The sequence below is a fragment of the Balaenoptera ricei genome, chromosome X, assembly GCF_028023285.1.
Source record: "Balaenoptera ricei isolate mBalRic1 chromosome X, mBalRic1.hap2, whole genome shotgun sequence".
Classification (NCBI taxonomy): domain Eukaryota; kingdom Metazoa; phylum Chordata; class Mammalia; order Artiodactyla; family Balaenopteridae; genus Balaenoptera; species Balaenoptera ricei.
The window spans coordinates 68607711-68628329 of NC_082660.1; the positions used below are offsets into that span (position 1 = coordinate 68607711).

General features: G+C 35.0%; 1 protein-coding gene across 7 annotated transcripts in view; it reads right to left on the bottom strand.

Moving 5' to 3' along the window:
* Positions 1–20619, bottom strand: part of ATRX (ATRX chromatin remodeler) — a 242595-nt gene that overhangs the window by 89534 nt on the left and 132442 nt on the right. For all 7 annotated transcript variants that reach the window (XM_059909868.1, XM_059909864.1, XM_059909863.1 and 4 more), the window contains 7 exons: positions 16706–16847; positions 15425–15534; positions 14239–14385; positions 13905–14082; positions 7101–7238; positions 5626–5801; positions 4134–4251 (listed from right to left, as the gene is read on the bottom strand). In XM_059909868.1, coding sequence (XP_059765851.1) covers positions 4134–4251; positions 5626–5801; positions 7101–7238; positions 13905–14082; positions 14239–14385; positions 15425–15534; positions 16706–16847 — 1009 coding nt within the window. The remainder of the gene's footprint in view (positions 1–4133; positions 4252–5625; positions 5802–7100; positions 7239–13904; positions 14083–14238; positions 14386–15424; positions 15535–16705; positions 16848–20619) is intronic.

Below are 20619 nucleotides of genomic sequence, written 5' to 3' on the forward strand. Positions count from 1 at the left end.
ATTTACAGCCATAAATTTCCCTGGAAGCATTGCTTTACCTGCATCCCCTATTTTAGTATCTTATGTTTTCATTTTCATTTACCTCTAAATGTTTTCTAATTTCCTTTGTGATTTCTTTTGACTCATTAGTTACTTAAGAGCATGTTATTTACACATATTTGTGAATTTTCTCACTTTCCTTCAGTTATTGGTTTGTAATTTCATTCTAATGTGGTTAAAGAAAATATTTTGTGTGGATTTTATCCTTTTATATTAAATGAGGCTTGTGTTATGCTCTAAAATATGGTCTATCTTGGAGAATGTTCCATGTGCACTCGAGAGGAATGTGTATTCTGCTCCTATTGGACGGACTGTTCTACAGATGCCTGTTAGGCCTAGTTGATTCATAAGTGTTTTTCAAGTCTTCTATTTCCTTGCTGATCTTCCGCCTAGCTGTTCTATCCAATATTGAAAGCCTTATGAGTTTTTGAAATTAATGTGAAGAAATGAGAGATTTCAAAATAAAGTAAGCTAAACAACTACCATTTATTCTCCAAGAAAGGCTGATTAAAAAGTCAATTTTTATTTTGGTGGGTGGGAACTACTCTTGTACATACCATAAACATCTTCTATTAAAAAAAATTTCATAAGACTTTTAGGCCTAACTGGCTCAGGTAGAATGTTAAAGGGGAAAAACTGAAGTCTCCTCTACCTACAGTATTGATATGTGTTAGAGTTGATATTCTTTGTGAGGAATGGGAACCACATAAAAAGAATATGCTAATAAGTTGGCCAAATAAACATCCACAGAAAAATGTTCTCTATACAAAAGAGAATTGACAATTATTATTGAATCATTCTATCCTAAAAATAAAATGTTTTGACGCCAAATGGCTTTATTTGGAAATACAAGCACAAAAAAGGGCAAGTAAATACATAATGACAAGTGAGTCTTCCTTTCACTTGAACACTTAAGACGCGCTGAGGTATGCCTGTATCTTGTTCTGGTTTTGATTTACATTTCCCTGACGGCCAATCATACTGAGCATCAGTTAGAGCAGTGATACTCAAGCAGAGGGTACATCAAAATCACCTAGAGGGCTTATAAAAATGCAGCTGCCTGAGCCCTACTCCAGAACCACTGAATCAACCTCTAATGTGTGGCACTTAGACCCATTCATTTTTAGAGACAAAAGGATATTACTGTTCTCTATTTTTTAAGAGTACAGTTCAGTGGCATTAAGTATAACTGAAATGTTGTGCAACCATCAGCACTCTCCATTTCTAAGACTTTTTTCCATCACCCTAAACAGAAACTCTGTACCCATTAAATGAATCTGACTATTCCAGGCACCTCTAAGTGTAATCACACAGGATTTGTCCTTTTGTGTCTGGCTTATTTCATTTAACATGATGTCTTCAGGATCCGTTCATGTCAGGATTTCTAAGACTGTAATATTCCATTGTTTGCATATATCATATTTTGTTCTTCTATTCATTACTTGATGAAGACTTGGATTGCTTCCATCTTTTTGGCTATTATGAATAATGCTATGTAAACATGAATGGGTAAGTATCTATTAGAGTTCTTGCTTTCAATTATTTTGAAAGTGGAATTCTACCTAGAAGTGGAATTGCTGGATCATATGGTAACTCTCTGTTTAACTCTTTGAGGAACTGCCACACTACTTTCTCCACAGGAGCTGTACCATTTTATATTCCTAGCAGCAATGCACCAGGGTTCTAATTTTTCCGTATCATTGCCAACACTTATTATCTTTCTTTATGTGATAGTCATCCTATTGGGTGTGAAGTGGTATCTCTTGGTTTCAATTTACATTTCCTGAATAACTAATGATGATGTAGAGCATCTTTTAATGTGCTTATCAGTCATTTGTATATCTTTTTTGGAGAAATGTCTATTGAAAACTTTGCCCATTTTTGAATCGGCTTGTTTGGTTTTTCATTGCTGTTGTTGTTAGGTTGTAAGAGTTCTTTATATATTCTGGATATTATCCCCGTTTTAGGAAAGTGACTTACAAATATTTTCTTCCAATTTGTGGACTGTCTTTTTATGTGCTCCGTCTTTGCATTCCTTAAGACAGTGTATGGATTTTAATACTGATTTCAGCTTAAAATCAGGCTGTCTGAAAACTAAGTATTCACACTTGTAAAACCTAAAGTTGTTTACTGAAGGCAGAGGCTTACATGTAAATATAAACTTCTGATACTTGATGGTAAAAGGAAGACTGCAGGATTATACTTTTTAGAGAACAAAGGAAAATTAAGAGGATGTTAATTTTCTTGAAATTCATTAATTTAGCCTCTCATGACTTTAATTCTGTAAATATTAAATATATTATAAATTATCACTACTAAAATTAACATCAAATTGTTGTTAGTATCAAAAGCAAAATTTATGTGAACTTTTAAAAGCCAAGTCAAATATAAAAAGAGTCAAATATAGAAACAAAAGAATTTCTGGAATATGTAACAGAAAAAATACCAAACATTTAAAATACAAGTGAGATAGGTGAATGACATTTTGGGAGAAACACTTTGATGGTTTGTAGTGAGAATCAAGATAAAGTAACCTTTAATATAATCCATTTAGCCTTTTATGGAAGTTTTTTCAAGGGGGCTATTAACTCAGGTTATTCTACTTTAAGGAAAATAAAACATCACATTTAGTAGGGGGAAAACCCAAGACATTCTCATGACTGAAAGATTCATGGCACCAGATAATAATTTAGCAATTATACCTTTCTGAGTTTAGAAGCTTTGGCAATTAGTACTTTAGATATTTACTCCTATCAACTGAAGTCACAAAGAATGAGGCCCCTTTAATTCTTAAATACTGCATTGCTCTCAAAAAGAGTACATTTTAATATCTATACAAGAGCTATTAACATTTTGCTGTTGGTTATTAAAGACAACTGATTCTTTAATATTTGAAATCATCTAGTACATTCCTCACAATAAAACAAAATTTCAAATGGAGAAAATATTAAATGACCAAATTTAGTACCCTTTATTACTCAGAGATTAATGAAAGATAGGTCTGATAATCCCTCTCTTTCTCTCTCTCATTGGAATTTCTATATTTGGTTACTTATGTCTGCAATTGTTGTCACTCAAAACAGAATGGTACTGATACAATAAATCTAATAGCTTTTGATTACTATACAAATGAAACTGTGTGCCTTGCTGGAAATGATCTCCTTCCAAAAGTCAGTCAGAAAATTCTGTTTTTATAATACAGCAAAACAACATTTCTATAAAATACAAACATTCAACTCCTCTTTTCCCCAAAGCAGAACAACTGTTGAGGACTATCATCATTATTCTACTTTCTAAAATGCACTGCTGTCACAGAGTATTACTTTAACTATTGATAGGATATGAAGTATCATTCTAGTATGTGTGTATACACCTCCACCCTCCATTATTTTTTGATCAACTATTGTATCCACAATGGCTGAAGGGTGCCTTCTAACCTGTAGCTCCTAAATAAATCTGGCACATCACTTGGGGAAAGGTACCAGAATAAAGTGACTAACAAGTAAAAAAATTCACTCCAGACCAAACAGAAACTAAAGTTTTGCTCTGCGAACAGTGACAACCTTGGGCACACAGACACACACAAACACACGAGTTTACTGATGATGAAACAATATCTATTCATTGTATTTTTAAAAAGCACATAGAAAATAGTACAAAATAAAGTTCCGCATAATGTCATCACCCAGAAAATAACCTGTTATTAACATTTTTGTGTATTTTAGGCATTTGTGCATATTTTTATTGTAACATTGGGACATAATATGTGCCCTGTTTTGTATTTTGCCTTTTTTTCCCTTCAAACTTTGTCAATTTGATACCTAAGAAATGATTTCATAAATTTGATTTACAGTTTTTTTATTATTAACGTGGTTGGATATTTTTTAATAATACACTGGAATTTTATTTATCTTGAATATTAGTTTTTTTAATTAGAAATATTTTGTGCTTTTACAATATAAACATACCCATTTTATGCAAATGCAAAATTGCAAAAGAACAACTGACATGGTGAAATTATCAAGACAGCATTCTTCAGAAAAAGAATGCTTTAAGAGAGAAAACAAAAACAATAAACTAAGTGTATTTGTTACCTGTCAAGTGATCTAAGTAGTACTGATAGAGTTTGCACTGAATAGGAGTCATTCTCACAGCTAACACGTATTCATGTTTTGGAGGCAAGAACTTTGTTAATGCTGTATAATCTTTCCTCTGCAATTAATAGAAAGAGAATGAAAATTAGTTAAATATATGACAGGAACTAACTGTCCTAAGAATTATCATTGCTTGCAACTAAAAAAATGTACATAAATAAATAGGTACCAGACATATAAGAAAACATTTACTTAAACATATTTACCCTCTTTAATCACACAATGATCCCATATAATTGTAGTTAATGTATTTCATGTGACTATACAATATGACGCACTGGTAAAAAGATACTGCAACACACCAGGCAGGTTTTAAATTGAAGTGGCCATATTACCAAGTGAGCAATTTAGGTTTTCAAATGGTCTCCTCTATATAGAAAAAAAGAAAAGAAAAAAAGGTGGGGAGGGGATATAGTAGGTAGTGCTAGCAAAAAGACTTGCTTTAATCATACAGTAAAACCGTTGAATCAAAGTTCGATGCAGTCTGGGTTATCCTTTGGGTAAGATGTGCCAACATGCCAGAGGATAACACATAATGTCAGGGGGAATGTTTGCCCAACTGAGAAAACAAGCCAAGTATAGGCACTCTTGAAACCATTTAATATAGAAACAGGAAAGAAAGAACACTAATGTGCTAGATACAAATGACAACCTAAACCAGAAAAATACTGCCTAAGTAGCAGCAGTAATACAGAAATACAGTACTTGCTAGTACCTCTGGCTAACCTGAACAAACAGGATGACTTCACCTTATGTAATGGTAGTATATTCAGTCAAAAGGATAGCCTGTCTCATCTGTTACATCTTTTTTGCTACCATTAATATCTAGTGTCTTAAGAAAAATACAGAACTAAGAAAAAATGCAGACTGACCAACTGCTTGGTCAGTCTCTACATACTTATCTACTCATTTTAACAAAGGTTTACTGAAGATCCGTGTGTAAACAACACTATTAGCCCATTAAGGTTACTGTACGTACTTGGAATTAATAAAACTGTTTCTTCAGGATTACATTAATATGGCTTCACTCATAATTCATAATTGCCTTTCCTAAAACCATTTCAAACAAATGAGGTTTGGAATACTATACTATAGAATTAGGTGAGCACAGAAATTTCTTAATCATAATAGCTGTGTTTCTTTTACATACTCCCTATCTTAAGGATGAGAAAATCCGAATATGAACATATTAACATATGAAGTTATACACCCAGCAAACGAATTAATCAATTATGTTCTAAACCTCTCAATGCAATTTTTTTTAAGTTCAATGCTGCACAAACTTTGGAAGAGACTGCAAAGAGATTTAACTATAAAACTATTGATACATGCTGAAAGGAGAAAGAAAATACAAAGTTTGAATTCAGAAAACATTTTGAGATTGCAATATATCAAAGTAACAATATTTTATTACTGTGGAATGTACTTGTACCTGAACACATCCAGCTAACATTTCATAGAGAATGTGAGCACGTTTTTTCATTACTCTGACATCTACCATGGTAGAATCTGCACACTGACCATTTTGGATTGGATTTATAAATCGATTCCTGAACTCCTTAATGGATCCAAGCAAATTTTCTTTGATAAAGTTAACCATGCAATGATCTAAGAAAGAAGATATTAGTTCATTAACAACAGTAACGGCTAAAAGAACTGAGAACAATTCTCTGATAAAATGCTCCTGTCAAAAAGGCATGCCATGGAAGCATTACAATTAAGCTACAAAGAAAGAACACCAAACTGAGTGTAGACTAATACTGGTTATCAGTATGATCTAGAACTGGATTACCTAAATCAGATGAGAAACTCAAATAAAACCCATCCCCAAATTCTAGACACGAATGTTTAAGAAAACACCAAAGAACATTTTATTTGAACTCACTAGTCTTTTTAATAGATACTGAGTATAAAACAACTGCTCTATAATTCTAACCATGATTTTATGGTCAGCAAGGGGATCTTGTGAAAAAAACATAGATACTGAAACAAAATAATAAAATCAGGTAATAAACTACTATATCAAATTTTGTATTAACTGATTTAGTTCCAGAAGTCCTTAACAGAGTAATCAGTTGCCCTATACTATATGGGACCACAATGTGAAACAGGGCAACAGTCTATAAATGGGGCAACAGAAAAGGGGGAAACTGGAACAGACAAAAATAAAGATAAAATATAGATACATATTATAGATAAATATAAACAAGGACAAAGTGAGACAATAACCAGTATTACAAATAATAAAATAAAAAACAGTAACTATAAATACACCAAAAGAATGGAAATAACATAACAATAACAAAAAGCTATCAGAACAGATTACAATGGGAAATTTTAATTTGTTATTTTCTGAGTAACTCATGTTCCCTCTTTAGTGTCACCACACACATATGAAAATGAGGGAAATTCACAAGTCACTTCCCTGGGTTCATATCATCTATCCTCAGCCTCAGCAAACTGTATCCTGACATCAATTCAACATAGCTCTCCTCCAATCTCCACCTTCCTAAAACTTTCATGCTTAGCATTTCTTTTCAATTTCCTATCAGTACCTCCTCCAAAACTGGATATATTTTGTTACAGTATCTCCTGAATAGTCACAAATGCATTTGTATTTTTAAGCAATCATTAAGACTTTTGATACCTTGCATATACTTTAAATTCTATATTTGTATTTGAACACTCATAATGGCACACCTCTTGACTGTGGTTTACCATTTATATTCATAAAACATTCCACTTGAAATGAATGGTATACTTTTACAGTAGACTAAGAATGGACCTATGTAGTTCATGGTCAGAGACTATACTAGAATAAACTAAAGATAGGCAGATGGTGACGTGGCAAAAATATATCTGAGGCAATGCCAATACTCTATAGCATAACTACAGATATTGACTCACACTCAATTAGGTTATTTTGAAGTGGGGTTCCCGTTAAAATAATCCTCCTCCTTGATCGTATAGAATTCATAGCTTTTGAAACAGCAGATGCTTCATTTTTTAGAATATGGCCTTCATCACAAACAACAAAGTCAGGGCCTAGAAAAACAACATTTAATTAACATATAATAAAACTAAAAATATAATCCATTTAAGTAAAGTTAATCGTTTTACAGTGCTGCTCTTGTGGAAAGATAAAACAACATCCCGATAAGAAGTTATATTTTATCTGTATATGGTTAATGTGGCTCTCACCAGTATTAATTTTATTAAAGTAGAGTATTAAAGTACTACTATGGATGGTACTTAAGGTTCTCTGAGAGTACAAAAATAGGCAAGAATAGAAATAATCACACAGATGAAAAGATCCCAAGAGATCTGGGGTATCTGAAAAAAAAAGTATCTTTTATAAATGAAAAACAGTATCTAAAGATACATTTCAGCACTAATGCATCAAGTTAAAACTATCAACTGAGACTAAGAGCAATTTATATATACATGAAACGACAAATTTCAAAAGTTACATTTTAAGAAATAATATATAAAACACAATAGGCCAAGTAGTATTTCCCATTTGACTTATTCCTAATAACTAATACCCATTGCTGGGGAAAAATTTAACTGATAAAGGACCGCTAAACTGATTGTTACATGGGTATGGGGGTTGGGGGGAAAACACTTTCCAAGCTATAAAAGATCTCATAGCTGAGAGTGACTCTTTCAAAAGAAATACATATGATTATTTTATGAAAATAACCATATGTATCTTTGCTAAAGTATCCTATAAACACAATTTGCTTGCTGCTTAACGTACACACAAATTACTTAAATATTGATTCAAACAATATCAGTTGTCAAATTATCCCCTGTATGTTAGGCATTATAGAAAATGCATCTTCTACATGATTTCAAAAGTAACTGCTTCAGGGCTTCCCTGGTGGCGCAGTGGTTGGGAATCCGCCTGCCAATGCAGGGGACACAGGTTCGTGCCCCAGTCCGGGAAGATCCCACATGCCACGGAGCAGCTAGGCCCGTGAGCCACAACTACTGAGCCTGCGCACCTGGAGCCTGTGCTCCGCAACGGGAGAGGCCGCGACATTGAGAGGCCCGCGCACCGCAATGAAGAGTGGCCCCCGCTCTCCACAACTGGAGAAAGACCTTGCACAGAAACGAAGACCCAACACAGCCAAAAATAAATAAATAAATAAACAAATTTTTTAAAAAGTAACTCCTTCAGTATGCCTGATCAAACAACACAATTGTTATTCAGTATTTAGATGGGGCTACATGAATAGTAAGACATTTTTAAATTACTAATCAACTTTCTAAAAACTAAAATATGTATCTTGCTTTGTAAATTACCTTTTACACAAGTGATTTAAATGATTTCTACCACCTAATATTCAGTGTTCATGAGGGTGTGGTGAAGCAGGTACTCTCATATACTCTTTGTGGAAGTCTAAATTAGTAGCAAACATTTTGGAAGACAATTTTACAGTACCTCTTAAAATGTAAAAGATGTGCACCCTTGACCCAAATTTCAATTTCTGGGAATTTATCCTTAAGGTATACTTCCACGAGTACCCCAAGATACATAAAATATTCTCTGAACTATTGTTTGTTTAGGGTGCAAAATTGGAAACAACTTGGAAGCTTGGCAAAGGGGGTTAATAAAACTATGCTATAATGGAATGTCACAGAACTAAAATTAATGATGTAGATTTCTATGTAATAACCTTGAAAGATATGCCAAATATGTTATTTATATTATTAAACAAAAAGAAGAGTTTCAATATCTATATTATGATCCCATTTGTATTTAAACAACCACCTCAAACAGGGTGATTTTTATCTATATATACATATATGTAGTAAAGGATTAATCTGGCCCAAAGAAAAGTTTAGCCTTTGCCTCCACCTCTAGGGAGGTAACCTCTAAACTCCTGTCTGACCTGATAAAAATATCTCTGCTCACCTGGATGGCTTGGGACACATCAGACAGTCTATGCTAACATGATGGGGGGTGAAGGGAGAGCAGCTTTGGTCATGTGGCATCTTCTCAACTTCTGGAGGGGCTAGAGACTAAGATCACCCACATGGGTGGTCAACCACGTCTATGTGACCAAGCCCAAACTCTAGACACCAAGGCTCGGATGAGTGTGTCTGGTTGGCAAAACTCCATGTGTACTGTCACACATCATTTCTGGGAGAAGTAAGTGCTGTCTGCACGATTCCACTAACAAACTGGGTGTGGAACTCTCCTGGGCCCTGTCCTATGTGCCTTTACCTGTTGCTGATTCTAATCTGTATCCTTTCACTGTAATAAACCATAACCATGAGTATAAAGGCTTTTCTGAGTTCTGTGAGTCCTAGTGAATTACTGAACCTGAGAGTGGCCTTGGGAACATCCATATATTGCAATATAAAATACATGCTTGCAAAAAAAAAACAATATAATTTAAAAATGGGCAGAGGGGGCTTCCCTGGTGGCGCAGCGGTTGAGAATCTGCCTGCCAATGCAGGGGACACGGGTTCGAGCCCTGATCTGGGAAGATCCCACATGCTGCGGAGCAACTGGGCCCGTGAGCCACAACTACTGAGCCTGCGCATCTGGAGCCTGTGCTCCGCAACAAGAGAGGCCGTGACAGTGAAAGGCCCGCGCACCACGATGAAGAGTGGCCCCCACTCGCCGCAACTAAAGAAAGCCCTCGCACAGAAACGAAGACCCAACACAGCCAAAAATAAAAATAAATTAAAAAAAGAAAGAATACAAAAAATAAGAAAGTAGAGTTAATATATAAAAAACAAACAAACAAACAAATATGAATGACAGTGCACTTACGGTGTCCTCAGTGATGTTACCACGTTACTGTTGGGGAGAAAATATTAAAAAAAAAAATGGGCAGAGGATCTGAAGAGACATTTTTCCAAAGAAGACATACAAATGGGCAACAGGTACATAAAAAGCTCAACATCACTAATCATCAGGAAAATGCAAATTAAAACCACAATGAGATATCACCTCACACCTATTAGAATGGCTATGATAAAAAAAAAAACCAAACAAACAAACAAAAAAAAAACAAGAAATAACAAGTGCTGGTGAGGATGTGGAGAGAAGGGAACCCTTGTGCACTGTTGGTGAGAACATAAATTGTTACAGCCACTATGGAAAACAGTAAGGAGGTTCCTCAAAAAACTAAAACTAGAACTACCATATGATCCAGCAACTCCACTCCTGGGGATATAACTGGAAAAACTGAAAACAATAATTTGAAAAGACACACACACCAATGTTCAGAGCGCCACTAATTACAAGAGCCAAGATATGGAAGCAAACCAACTGTCGACAGATGAAAGGATAAAGAAGATGTCTCTCTCTCTCTCTCTCTCTCTCTCTCTCTCTCTCTCTCTCACACACACACACACACACACAGAGAGGAATGTTACTCAGCTATAAAAAAGAATGTAATTCTGCCATTTGCAGCAATATGAATGGATCTAGAGAATACTATGCTTAGTGAAATAAGTCAAACAGAGAAAGACAAATACTGTATGATAACACTTACATGTGGAATCTAAAAAACAAAACAAACAAATGTATATAGCAAAACAGAAAATGACTCACAGATATGGAAAACAAACTAGTGGTTACCAGTGGGGAGAGAGAAGGGGGAGGGGGCAAGATTGGGATATGAGACTGAAAGATACAAACCACTATGTATAAAACACATAAGCAACAAGGATATATCATATAGCACAGGGGATTATAGCCATTATCTTGTAATAATTTTTAATAGAGTATGATCTGTAAAAATACTGAATCACTATGTTGAACACCTGAAACTAACATAATGTTTTAAATGAAGTATACCTCAATTTTTTAAAAAAACATTAAACTCTACATTACAAAGAATAAACTTTAATGTATGCAAATAAAATGAAGGAACTGACCTATGTAACTTTAGAAAATGATGTTTGGAAATTATAAAGCTACAGACAAAAACAATCATACACAAGCACTGTACTCTAGTTGGTAAATTTGTTTCTCACGAGGGTATAGGTTAATAATTCTAAAACTACTTTACATATATGATGAGGCTGAATAAATAAGTAAATGGATGGTGGATGGTTGAAGCCAAGATTCTCACTGTTGAAAAAGACAAGTAACAGAATAACAAAAAAAGACTAAAATGAACCCTATGATACTGAATTAGAGTCAAATATATCATTATGACATCAAGTTTATGTTTATAAACACACACACACACACACACACACAGATAGATTTGTGTATATACCTGGATTCATAGACCTATCACCTAGTTCTGTCTGCTGAGTGAACCTAGAAGCAATGACACTGCAGTAGCAACAAACACACCCAGTGCCCAGATCTTGGTTCGTAAACACCATTTTTCAGTGAAAGGAACCACGCATGGTTCCTTGTTGAAATGATGGACTCCGGGGCAAGGACAAATTAACATGATCCTAGAGCATACTACCAGAAAGTAATGAAGTGCTCAAAAAAATCAAAAGAATGAAACAGCAAAGGGATACAGCAACCAATCTGAAAGAGCTCCCAGTGGACAAACTGGAACAATCTGAGCAACAAAATAAATAATACAGTGCTAGTTCTAACACATAAACTAATAATAGATGATTAATCTATCCTGATATAAATCAATGACTGATTAAATAAATGGGTAAGAAGGGACAAATCTTTCTTAAAGAAAAATTCCAAATTTAAGTGTAGATACTGCCCACTACAAGAGATGGAGCTTAATTTTTGCCCTCCCCCCACTTGGATGGGCTAGACTTAGTGACCGGCAAAGAACAGACACAGGTGAAACCAGTAACTCTACAGCAGAGAAACCTGGCAAACACTACCTTAACCAAGTGATGAAAATTAACATCACTAGTGATGTCATGTGGATCTAATTTACCCTTGATCTAATGTGAGGAGAAGGATACTACACCTCTAGTACATTATTTCAAAAACCTATAAGCCCAGTCTAATCACAAGAAAAACAACAGATACTAATGAACATCCTACAGGATACTTTAACAGTACTCCACAAGACTGACAAGATAACAGAAAATAAAAGAAAGAGTAAGAAACTGTCACAGACCAGAGGAGACTGTGGAGACATGACAATTAAATGCAATGTGGTACCCTGGATGAGATCCTGGAACAGAAAGTGAACAGTAATATTAAACTGGTAGAATTCAAATACAGTTTGGAGTTTAGTTAATAATATACCAATTTCTTAGTTTTGACAAATCTGCCATGGCAATGTAAGATGAACAGTGGGGGATTTGGGTGCAAGGTAAATGGGAGCGTTCTTTACTATCATTTCAACTTTTCTGTAAATAAAAAAATCACAAAACATTCCAAAATAAATTTTTTTAAATGTCACTAAATGACTTACATGGAAATAACAAACATTACTCTTCATGTTATGAGCTTTAATTTCTTTTTAATGCATTTCCTCATGATCACCATATTAAGCATGTGAAACTTGTTTAAACTGTTCCAAGGAAACCTTCTGAAAAACATGCTATTCACTAGCTTATAGCTCTCTGACAACAAAACAACCACAGGACTTCTAGACGACTATTTTAATCATGAGAAAATGATAAACTTATCATTAGGCCTTAACACTTAACAATGGCAATTAGTTTGGCACATGCTAATTACATCATTATCTAAAAAAAGAGGCAAAAGGGTACGAACTTTCAGTGATAAGATGAATAAGGTCTAAGGACCTAATGTATAAATAACATCGTAATAACATGGCAACTGATAACAATGTATTGTATAACTGAAATCTGCTAAATGAGTAGAGCATAAATGTTCTGACCAAAAAAGAAAAAGAAAACTAAGTGAGGTAATGATGTGTAACTCAAAGGGGGTTATCCTTTCACAGTGTATACATATATCAAATCATCACATTGTACACTTTAATTATGTTACAATTTTACTTCTCAATTAAACCTCAATAAAGCTGAAAAAATAAATTAAAAATTAAAAGTAAAATTATAAAGGGGCAAAGCCAAGGATTCTAAATAATACTTGGATTAAATAATTCTAAATTATTTTGGCAGTGAAAAATTGGACTTTCTCAAAAAACATCTAAAGCCTCAACAGTGTCTTAAAGTAATTAGATATGACAAAATAAAGTTTGAAAAGGAAAAAATATAGAATACAAACAACTAAATATTAATTGGTTCTGCGGATCGTACAACTTGCTGCTTTTACAAGTTGCAAGTAAGAATCAAATATTTGGATCTTGCATCATGAAGATTACTGTTAGAAGGAATGACAGCATTGCAAATATTAACCTTCCATAGTGATGACCATTTAAAAGACGGAAAAAATGCAGCCAATTCTTCTAATGACATAAAGTTGGGAAAGAAACATAAAGAACTGTTTTCAGAGTATGGAGAGAGCTCTTGTAATAATCTAATACTCAGACAGAAGAATCTGCGATTGTGACACAGGTACCTGGTGAATTTTTAATTGTTTACAAGGTCTCCCCTGAAAACCTCAAACACTTCCATATTCAGCAAATGAATTCTGAACATCTGGCAATATTAAGGGTGATTTCATCTTAATGAAATTATACTAAGAAACAAACAGAAGGCAAAAACTTGAATGATAAACAAAAACCAGCTACTTAGTAGTTGGTCAATCAGTATTTGTTAAATATAAGCATATTTTTCATTCAACTTGTTTCTTTATCTCAGTGCCTGTTAATATCTTACCTGGATCAACCAAAGCTTTGTTAAATATTTCTTTAAGTTTCCTACTCTTCACATTCCTTCCTTGAGCAAGATTTCTGTACATCTCATAGCCTATGATCATAACACCACCATCTTCTTGCCATCTCTGCAGCATGTAGCTTCTCTCCTGAGGACGTTTCACAGTTGCTAATTCAGAGACCTTTTGTGAGGAAATAAAGATTTTTAAAGGTAGGAATGTATGAATACTAAATATCCCCACTGAAATATGCATCATTGGTAATTAAAAATCTTTTTATTTTACTATATGAATTTCATGCAGTTATTCTGATAATAGAAAACATTCTAAATATGATACCTCAAGCTTCTCATCATCTTTTAATCCCTCTTGCCACTTCTCAAATTCATTCATCCAATTCAAAGCAGTATTAAGAGGACAAACCACTAAAGCTGTGCTGAAATCCAATTTGTCACACAAAAGAACCGTATGAAGAAAGCTTACCACCTACAAGAAAACAAATTAAGTTGCCACCTTCATTTAAATATCTGCAAAAAAAGTTAATAAATTGAGCAAACTTACAATAGTTGGGTTTTTGGGGTTTGTTTTCTTTTTTGTTTTTTGGTTTAAACAATAAAGCAACCAACCAAAGGTCAACAGGGAAAGAGATAGGTATAATAAGGGACTTCAACTAGATGATATATAAGATCCTTCCAACTCTAAAGCTCCATGATTCTATGATCAGTAATAATAATATGAATATAAAAAGTAACCACACCAAAACAGCTACTAAGTCCCTAGTCCCCAGAGAACATCCTTGTGATCTTCAGAAAATACCACTGCCCATTTAGAAGAGAATTATGTTACCGAGTATTTTTCCATGTAAAGTGTTCTCACTGAATCTATAGTAATTGTCTTATGGCTTGAAATTTTATATATATAAACTAATTCCACATCTCTGCTACAACTCCTGCAGTCTTCCTGCAACTTCCTGCATTCAGAAATGTAGTATTTTAATAGTGAAAAATATATTATGTTCTCATTACTAAAGGATCACAGACTGTTAAAAAGTCGGGAATTCCCTGGTGGTCCAGTGGTTAGGACTCGGCGCTTTCACTGCCAAGGGCGCAGGTTCAATCCCTGGTTGGGGAACTAAGATCCTGCAAAGCCACGCAGCACGGCCAAAAAAAAAAAAAACAGTGTTGTAAAGGAACTTCATTTCCACCTCAGACTCTTTGCAGTTTTACTGGCTATGCCTGTAACCCTACTCCTTCACTTCATTAGGATCTCTGCTCAAAGATCACTTCCTAAAAGATGCTTTCCCTCTCTATTCTTCCTTAACATTTATTATCTGAAAGTAAATATTTCTTATTTTATTTGATTAAAATCTCTCTCCCCCACCAGAATATAAGCTTCTTGAGTGAGAAATCTTGTTATTCTTGTTCATTGCTTTATCTCCAGCCCCTACAACTGTGCCTGGAACATAAACGAATACATATTCTTGAATTAATGAATGCACAAGAACAGAATACCTTCATGTTCTTACCTGTAAAGTCTTACCAAGGCCCATGCAGTGGGCGAGAATGCATCCTGAACCTGGAGATTTCTTTGTTTTTTTTACAGACTCACAGCAGCAATCCCACATAAACTGAACACCTAAAAATGACAGCTTCGTTATGCTCAATTTAAAGGCTCAAGTTAAAAAAAAAATCTTCTGTCGGGACTTCCCTGGTGGCACAGTGGTTAAGACTCACACTCCTAATGCAGGGGGCCCGGGTTCGATCCCTGGTCAGGGAACTAGATCCCACATGCATGCCACAATCAAAGTTCGCATGCCACAACTAAGGAGCCAAAGAGCCGCAACTAAGGAGCACGCCTACCGCGACTAAGACCTGGCACAACCAAATAAATATATAAAATAAAATAAAATAAAATAAAATAAATCTTCCATCATAAACACATCAAAAACATAACGAAAACTTCTAAGAAATAGAATTTTTTAAAAAGAGAGATAAAAATCTCTTAAATGTAAATGAGATTTGTTTTACCCCCCCACACACACACACTAAGGTTAACTAGAAAAAAATGTGAACACAAGCACACAACAGGGTAACTTTCACTCCTCTAAGCTATCACAGCAGAACTTCGCCATTCCCTGGGATAGTCCAAAGAGACATAAGAATAATCTAAAATAGAAACTTTATCCAAAGAGAGAATAGATTCCTATCAAATATACTTTCAGGTTTATTGAGTCAATCAGGAAAAAAAAATCCAGGAGATAATTCATCATTTCTCCCTTTATTCAACATTAAAAACTGAACAATAAAGGGGCTTGCTACCTAAGGAGTAGGAACTATAGAACTTCCCTTATGAATTCATTCATATACACAATCAAAACTGACTTCCTGATTCCACTCTGACAAAGCAGAGGATAGGGATAATCTGGTATCTTTCCAAAACCAATGTAGGAACATTATTAACAAACATACTTGAAAAAGCATTTCCTGAAGAAGGCTTTTAGCTAAGTGTACCTCTCCCTACCCCACAGCTGCCCTTAGCCAACCACTGCAGATTAGGTGAAATTCACTTGCTATATATACCCATTTGTGAGGTGCACACTTCCCCTTTCATAATACTCATTTTCTTTGCAACTGTCCAGTTTTGTTCTTCTTCATTTGCTTATGCACTCCATAAGGGCAGGGATCATATTTGTTTTGCTCACCAGTAGACGTAACTCCAGTACTTAGCAGAATGTGAGGCACACAGGGGACACCAAATATTGGTAAAATTTAACTAAAAATGCTTTAATCATCTAATAGTTTCTTACCATCTACTTGATGGGGTTTCAATTTGATAACCATATTTCTATGAACCTGCACTAAAGGTTCTTTGGTTTCTTCATCTTCATCTAAAACCAACTTGGTTGTTATTGGACACTTAGTGGGTGAAGCATCTTCAATTTCTATCACCTACAAGAAAGACAATTATAGTTAAGCTCAAAGAAATCTTTCAAGCAATGGTGGAGTATGAGTCTTACTAAGGGAAATTTTGCAAAATACAGACACATCTACTTCCATACCATACATCCAATATTCTGGTTCAGTAATACCAGGACAGATCACAGGTTTATATGTTTTCCAAAATCAAAAACCTCCACAAGACTTTGAATCACTGTGGTCATGTTGCTAATTTAGCTCATCGGTTCTCACCTTGAACATCGCAACATGTGTTGGGTAGAGATGTGACAAAATTAGCACTCTAAATTAATCCATGGCACCACCATTAAAATTTGAATAGACACATGGCTCCCCAAAAGGGATTTTTCTATTCTTCTACAGGACATGTGAAAATGTGCAAGGGCACTTACAGTTATCACAATGACTGGTTAGGACTGGTATTTAATGTAGGCAGAGGGGAAGGTAAATATAAATGTTCTACAATGTGAAAGACAGTCCCAAACAAGAACTGTCCCACCCAAGATTCCAGAAGACTCCCATTGAAAAACACTGTAAATATGTGTTGTGAAAGGGAAAAACTTTCAGAAACACTGGTTTGAGAACCTCAGGCTCGAAAGCATGACAAGAACTTATAATACCCTCTAAATGCAAAAGGGAAACAATTACCTCAAGTTTCTTATTTGAAAGAAAACTTAAATAGATATAAATACATATGAATACATGTATTTGTATATTTTTTTTGCTTTCTTATCCCAATGTCTATCCATTACATAGTATACTCAAGAACTGTATAAGCTAGGTACAAGTGTTGCCATTTTACAAATGAAAAAGAAATGAGGGACTGAGAAGTTAAATAACTTACACAAGGTCATACAACTATTAAGTATCACAACACTAAGATTTATACCCAGAGGGTTAGGCTCCAGAGTCCATGCTCTTAACCACTATGCATTACTACTTTAATAAATGAAATGCTTGTATAAACAGGTTTATGGTTCCATGACAATCAATAAAGATTCATGATTTTAAACTGAAGACGTTGTGATGCTTAAGGATAAAATATTAGCCGGTATTCTTTTCCTTATTTAGAACTGTAACTAGAAATGAATGGATTATTTGATACTCAATACTGAAATTTTCAAACATAAACAAAAGTAGACAGTAGCATAATGAGCCCTGTTACCCATTATTCAACCTCAAAAATTATCAACTTCTGGCCAGTTCTGTTTCACTGACAGCCTCCCACCCGTTCTCCAACTCATTTGATTCCATAAATGATTTTGAAGCAAACCCAAGCAAGCATGTTATTTCATCTGTGGTTTAGAATGTCTCTTTAAAAGGACACTCTCTCTTTTTAAAATCATAACTACAGTACCATTATTGCATGTAAAAAATGTTGAATAAGTCACAAATTTGTAATAAATTACCTGGATAGATACTTCACTTATATAAAACTGAAATTATTAACCAATCAAGATTAATACCAGGAAAAAGTGTGGTGGACTATAAATAGCACAGGCCATTTAGATCCCAGCTCCATTTCAACAAGTTACTTAAACTCTCTTAGCTTCAGTTTCTCCATGTGCAAAGTAGGAAAGATTATGAACAACCCTCATGGGGTTGTTGCAGAGATTAAATAAGGCAAAGAATACAAAGTATCAGGCATAGACTAAGTATTCACTAAATTTTTATTGTGTTCTAGCTTGGATGTGTCCCAGCTTCATATTGCTGGGGCAAAGCCTTTAGCCAAAATGTAAAATTCTCTGAATGTCTTGTCCTATTTGCAAGGTGTGGTAGACAGAATCCTAAAATGGCCTCCAAGATTCCCACCCTCTGGTATAATCCCATCCCCTTGAGTGTGACTGAGATCTGTAACTATGATGAGATATCATTCCCATAATTGGGCCACTAATCAGCTGGGTTTGGTTTAATCAAAAGGGACATTCTCCTAGGTGAGCCAGACCTAATCAAGGTAAGCCCTTTAAAAGACCAAAGGGTAAGAGATGCTCTCTTCTGGTCTCCAAGACAAGCAAACTGCAATACTGTGGAGAGAAGTCTCTAGTAGCTAAGGACCTCACTGCTACAATCACAAGGAACTGGATTCTGCCAATATGTGAGCTAGAAAACAACAAAGTCTTAGATGAAAATTGCAGCTCTGGCTAACATCTTAATTTCAACTTGGTGAGACACTGAGCAGACAACCCAGTAGACCACGCTCAGCTAAGCCACTCTCAAATTCCTGACTTACAGACCTGTGAGATAATAACTTTGTCTTGTTTTAAGCTAAGCTTGTGGTAATTTTTTAATGCACAGTAGTAAACTAATATACAAGGCTTTAAGAATTTTGAACCATATGTTCATAAGTGATATTTTAGCTATTAAGCACTATCTTCAGGATGGGAGATTAGTGAATCTTCATCCTGAATGGAGGAGAAGACAATTTATAAAGAAACTGTCTACTTATTAGTGATTAAGTGTATGTGTTTATGCACTCAAGGTACAATTTAAGTAAAGTTTATATAACTAATAATAGTAATGAAATGGGAGAACTTAGGAGAAATGATAAATTAAGCTATAGCAAAGAATAATAAATAAGGACATGAAATGTATCCCATGTCTGAATTGAAAAAGGAAAAGAAAAAATGAAAACAAAACCATTTAAGCAACATACTGAAAAGGCTGAGCCCCATTTCTGCTGATAGAGATTCAGGAACACAATGCATGATGGAGTACTAGGGACCAAATTTACCCTCCTGCTGTAATCAATTAGGAAAGTAGACAAAATATACGAAACTAACATTTTTGTACTTTGAATAACAGGCACCAGCAGGACACTGATACCTGAGAGAAGCAAAACCAACAAGGAGGGCCCTATTCCCCCTTGACTGCTGCCTGAAGGCACATTCCAGAATCGAGGGTATCCAAAGCAGAACACTGGAGTTGTGCTGAGCTGGAAAGACAGAGGTCAAGCTGAGATGGCTAGAAAAACCACAGAGAGAAACTACAGAGAACTACAGAGAGAAAAGGACTATACAAGAAGACCTCCAGAAATCAAAATGGGAGTCACTGTCTTAACTGAATATTAAAATGCACATGAGGAGTAAAACTCCACAAAGTCAGACAAAGTGTGACCAAGATGTTGTGAGCTAAATAGTTCCCATTGATCATATAGGTCTGGAAGGCATTCAATTTTAAACAAGGTAGAGTATACTCTTCATGCATAACTCAGGGCATTCAGTAGAGACCAGAGAAAGGCCATCTTTAAAATGGTAGGAAAGTTTTATGGTATTTTTACTTGCCCTTACCCCACTACCTCCTAGTGAGGTGATGGTCTTATTCTTGAAGCAGCAGCAGCCTGGTTGACAGTTTCCTCCCTCAAACTAGAGGGAGCACAGCAGAAATTATTTGCAAATTATTGTGTATATCTATTATAACCTGCCTGGGGATAACCAAAGGAATGACATAAAACTTTTATCATTGTTTCACCTAACTTGAAATTCTGATGGGAGAAAACAGAAAAAAATGCTTAAAAAAAAAAAGTTACAAGGCAACTATAAACCCACAGATGTCAGGGCCAAGACATTATAGGTGGAGACATACAACTGACCACCTAAGGCCCAGAGACGAAGCTAGGATGAGACTCTTGGAATTTAGGACATTCAAAACCAGCAAAACAGACAGAAGAATTTTAAAACCAAGTGTATGCCCAGGTAAGAAACATGCTCAGAAAAAACCTGAGAAGACCTTAAGTTTTAACCTCAGAGTGATCCTTTAGCTTCATTGC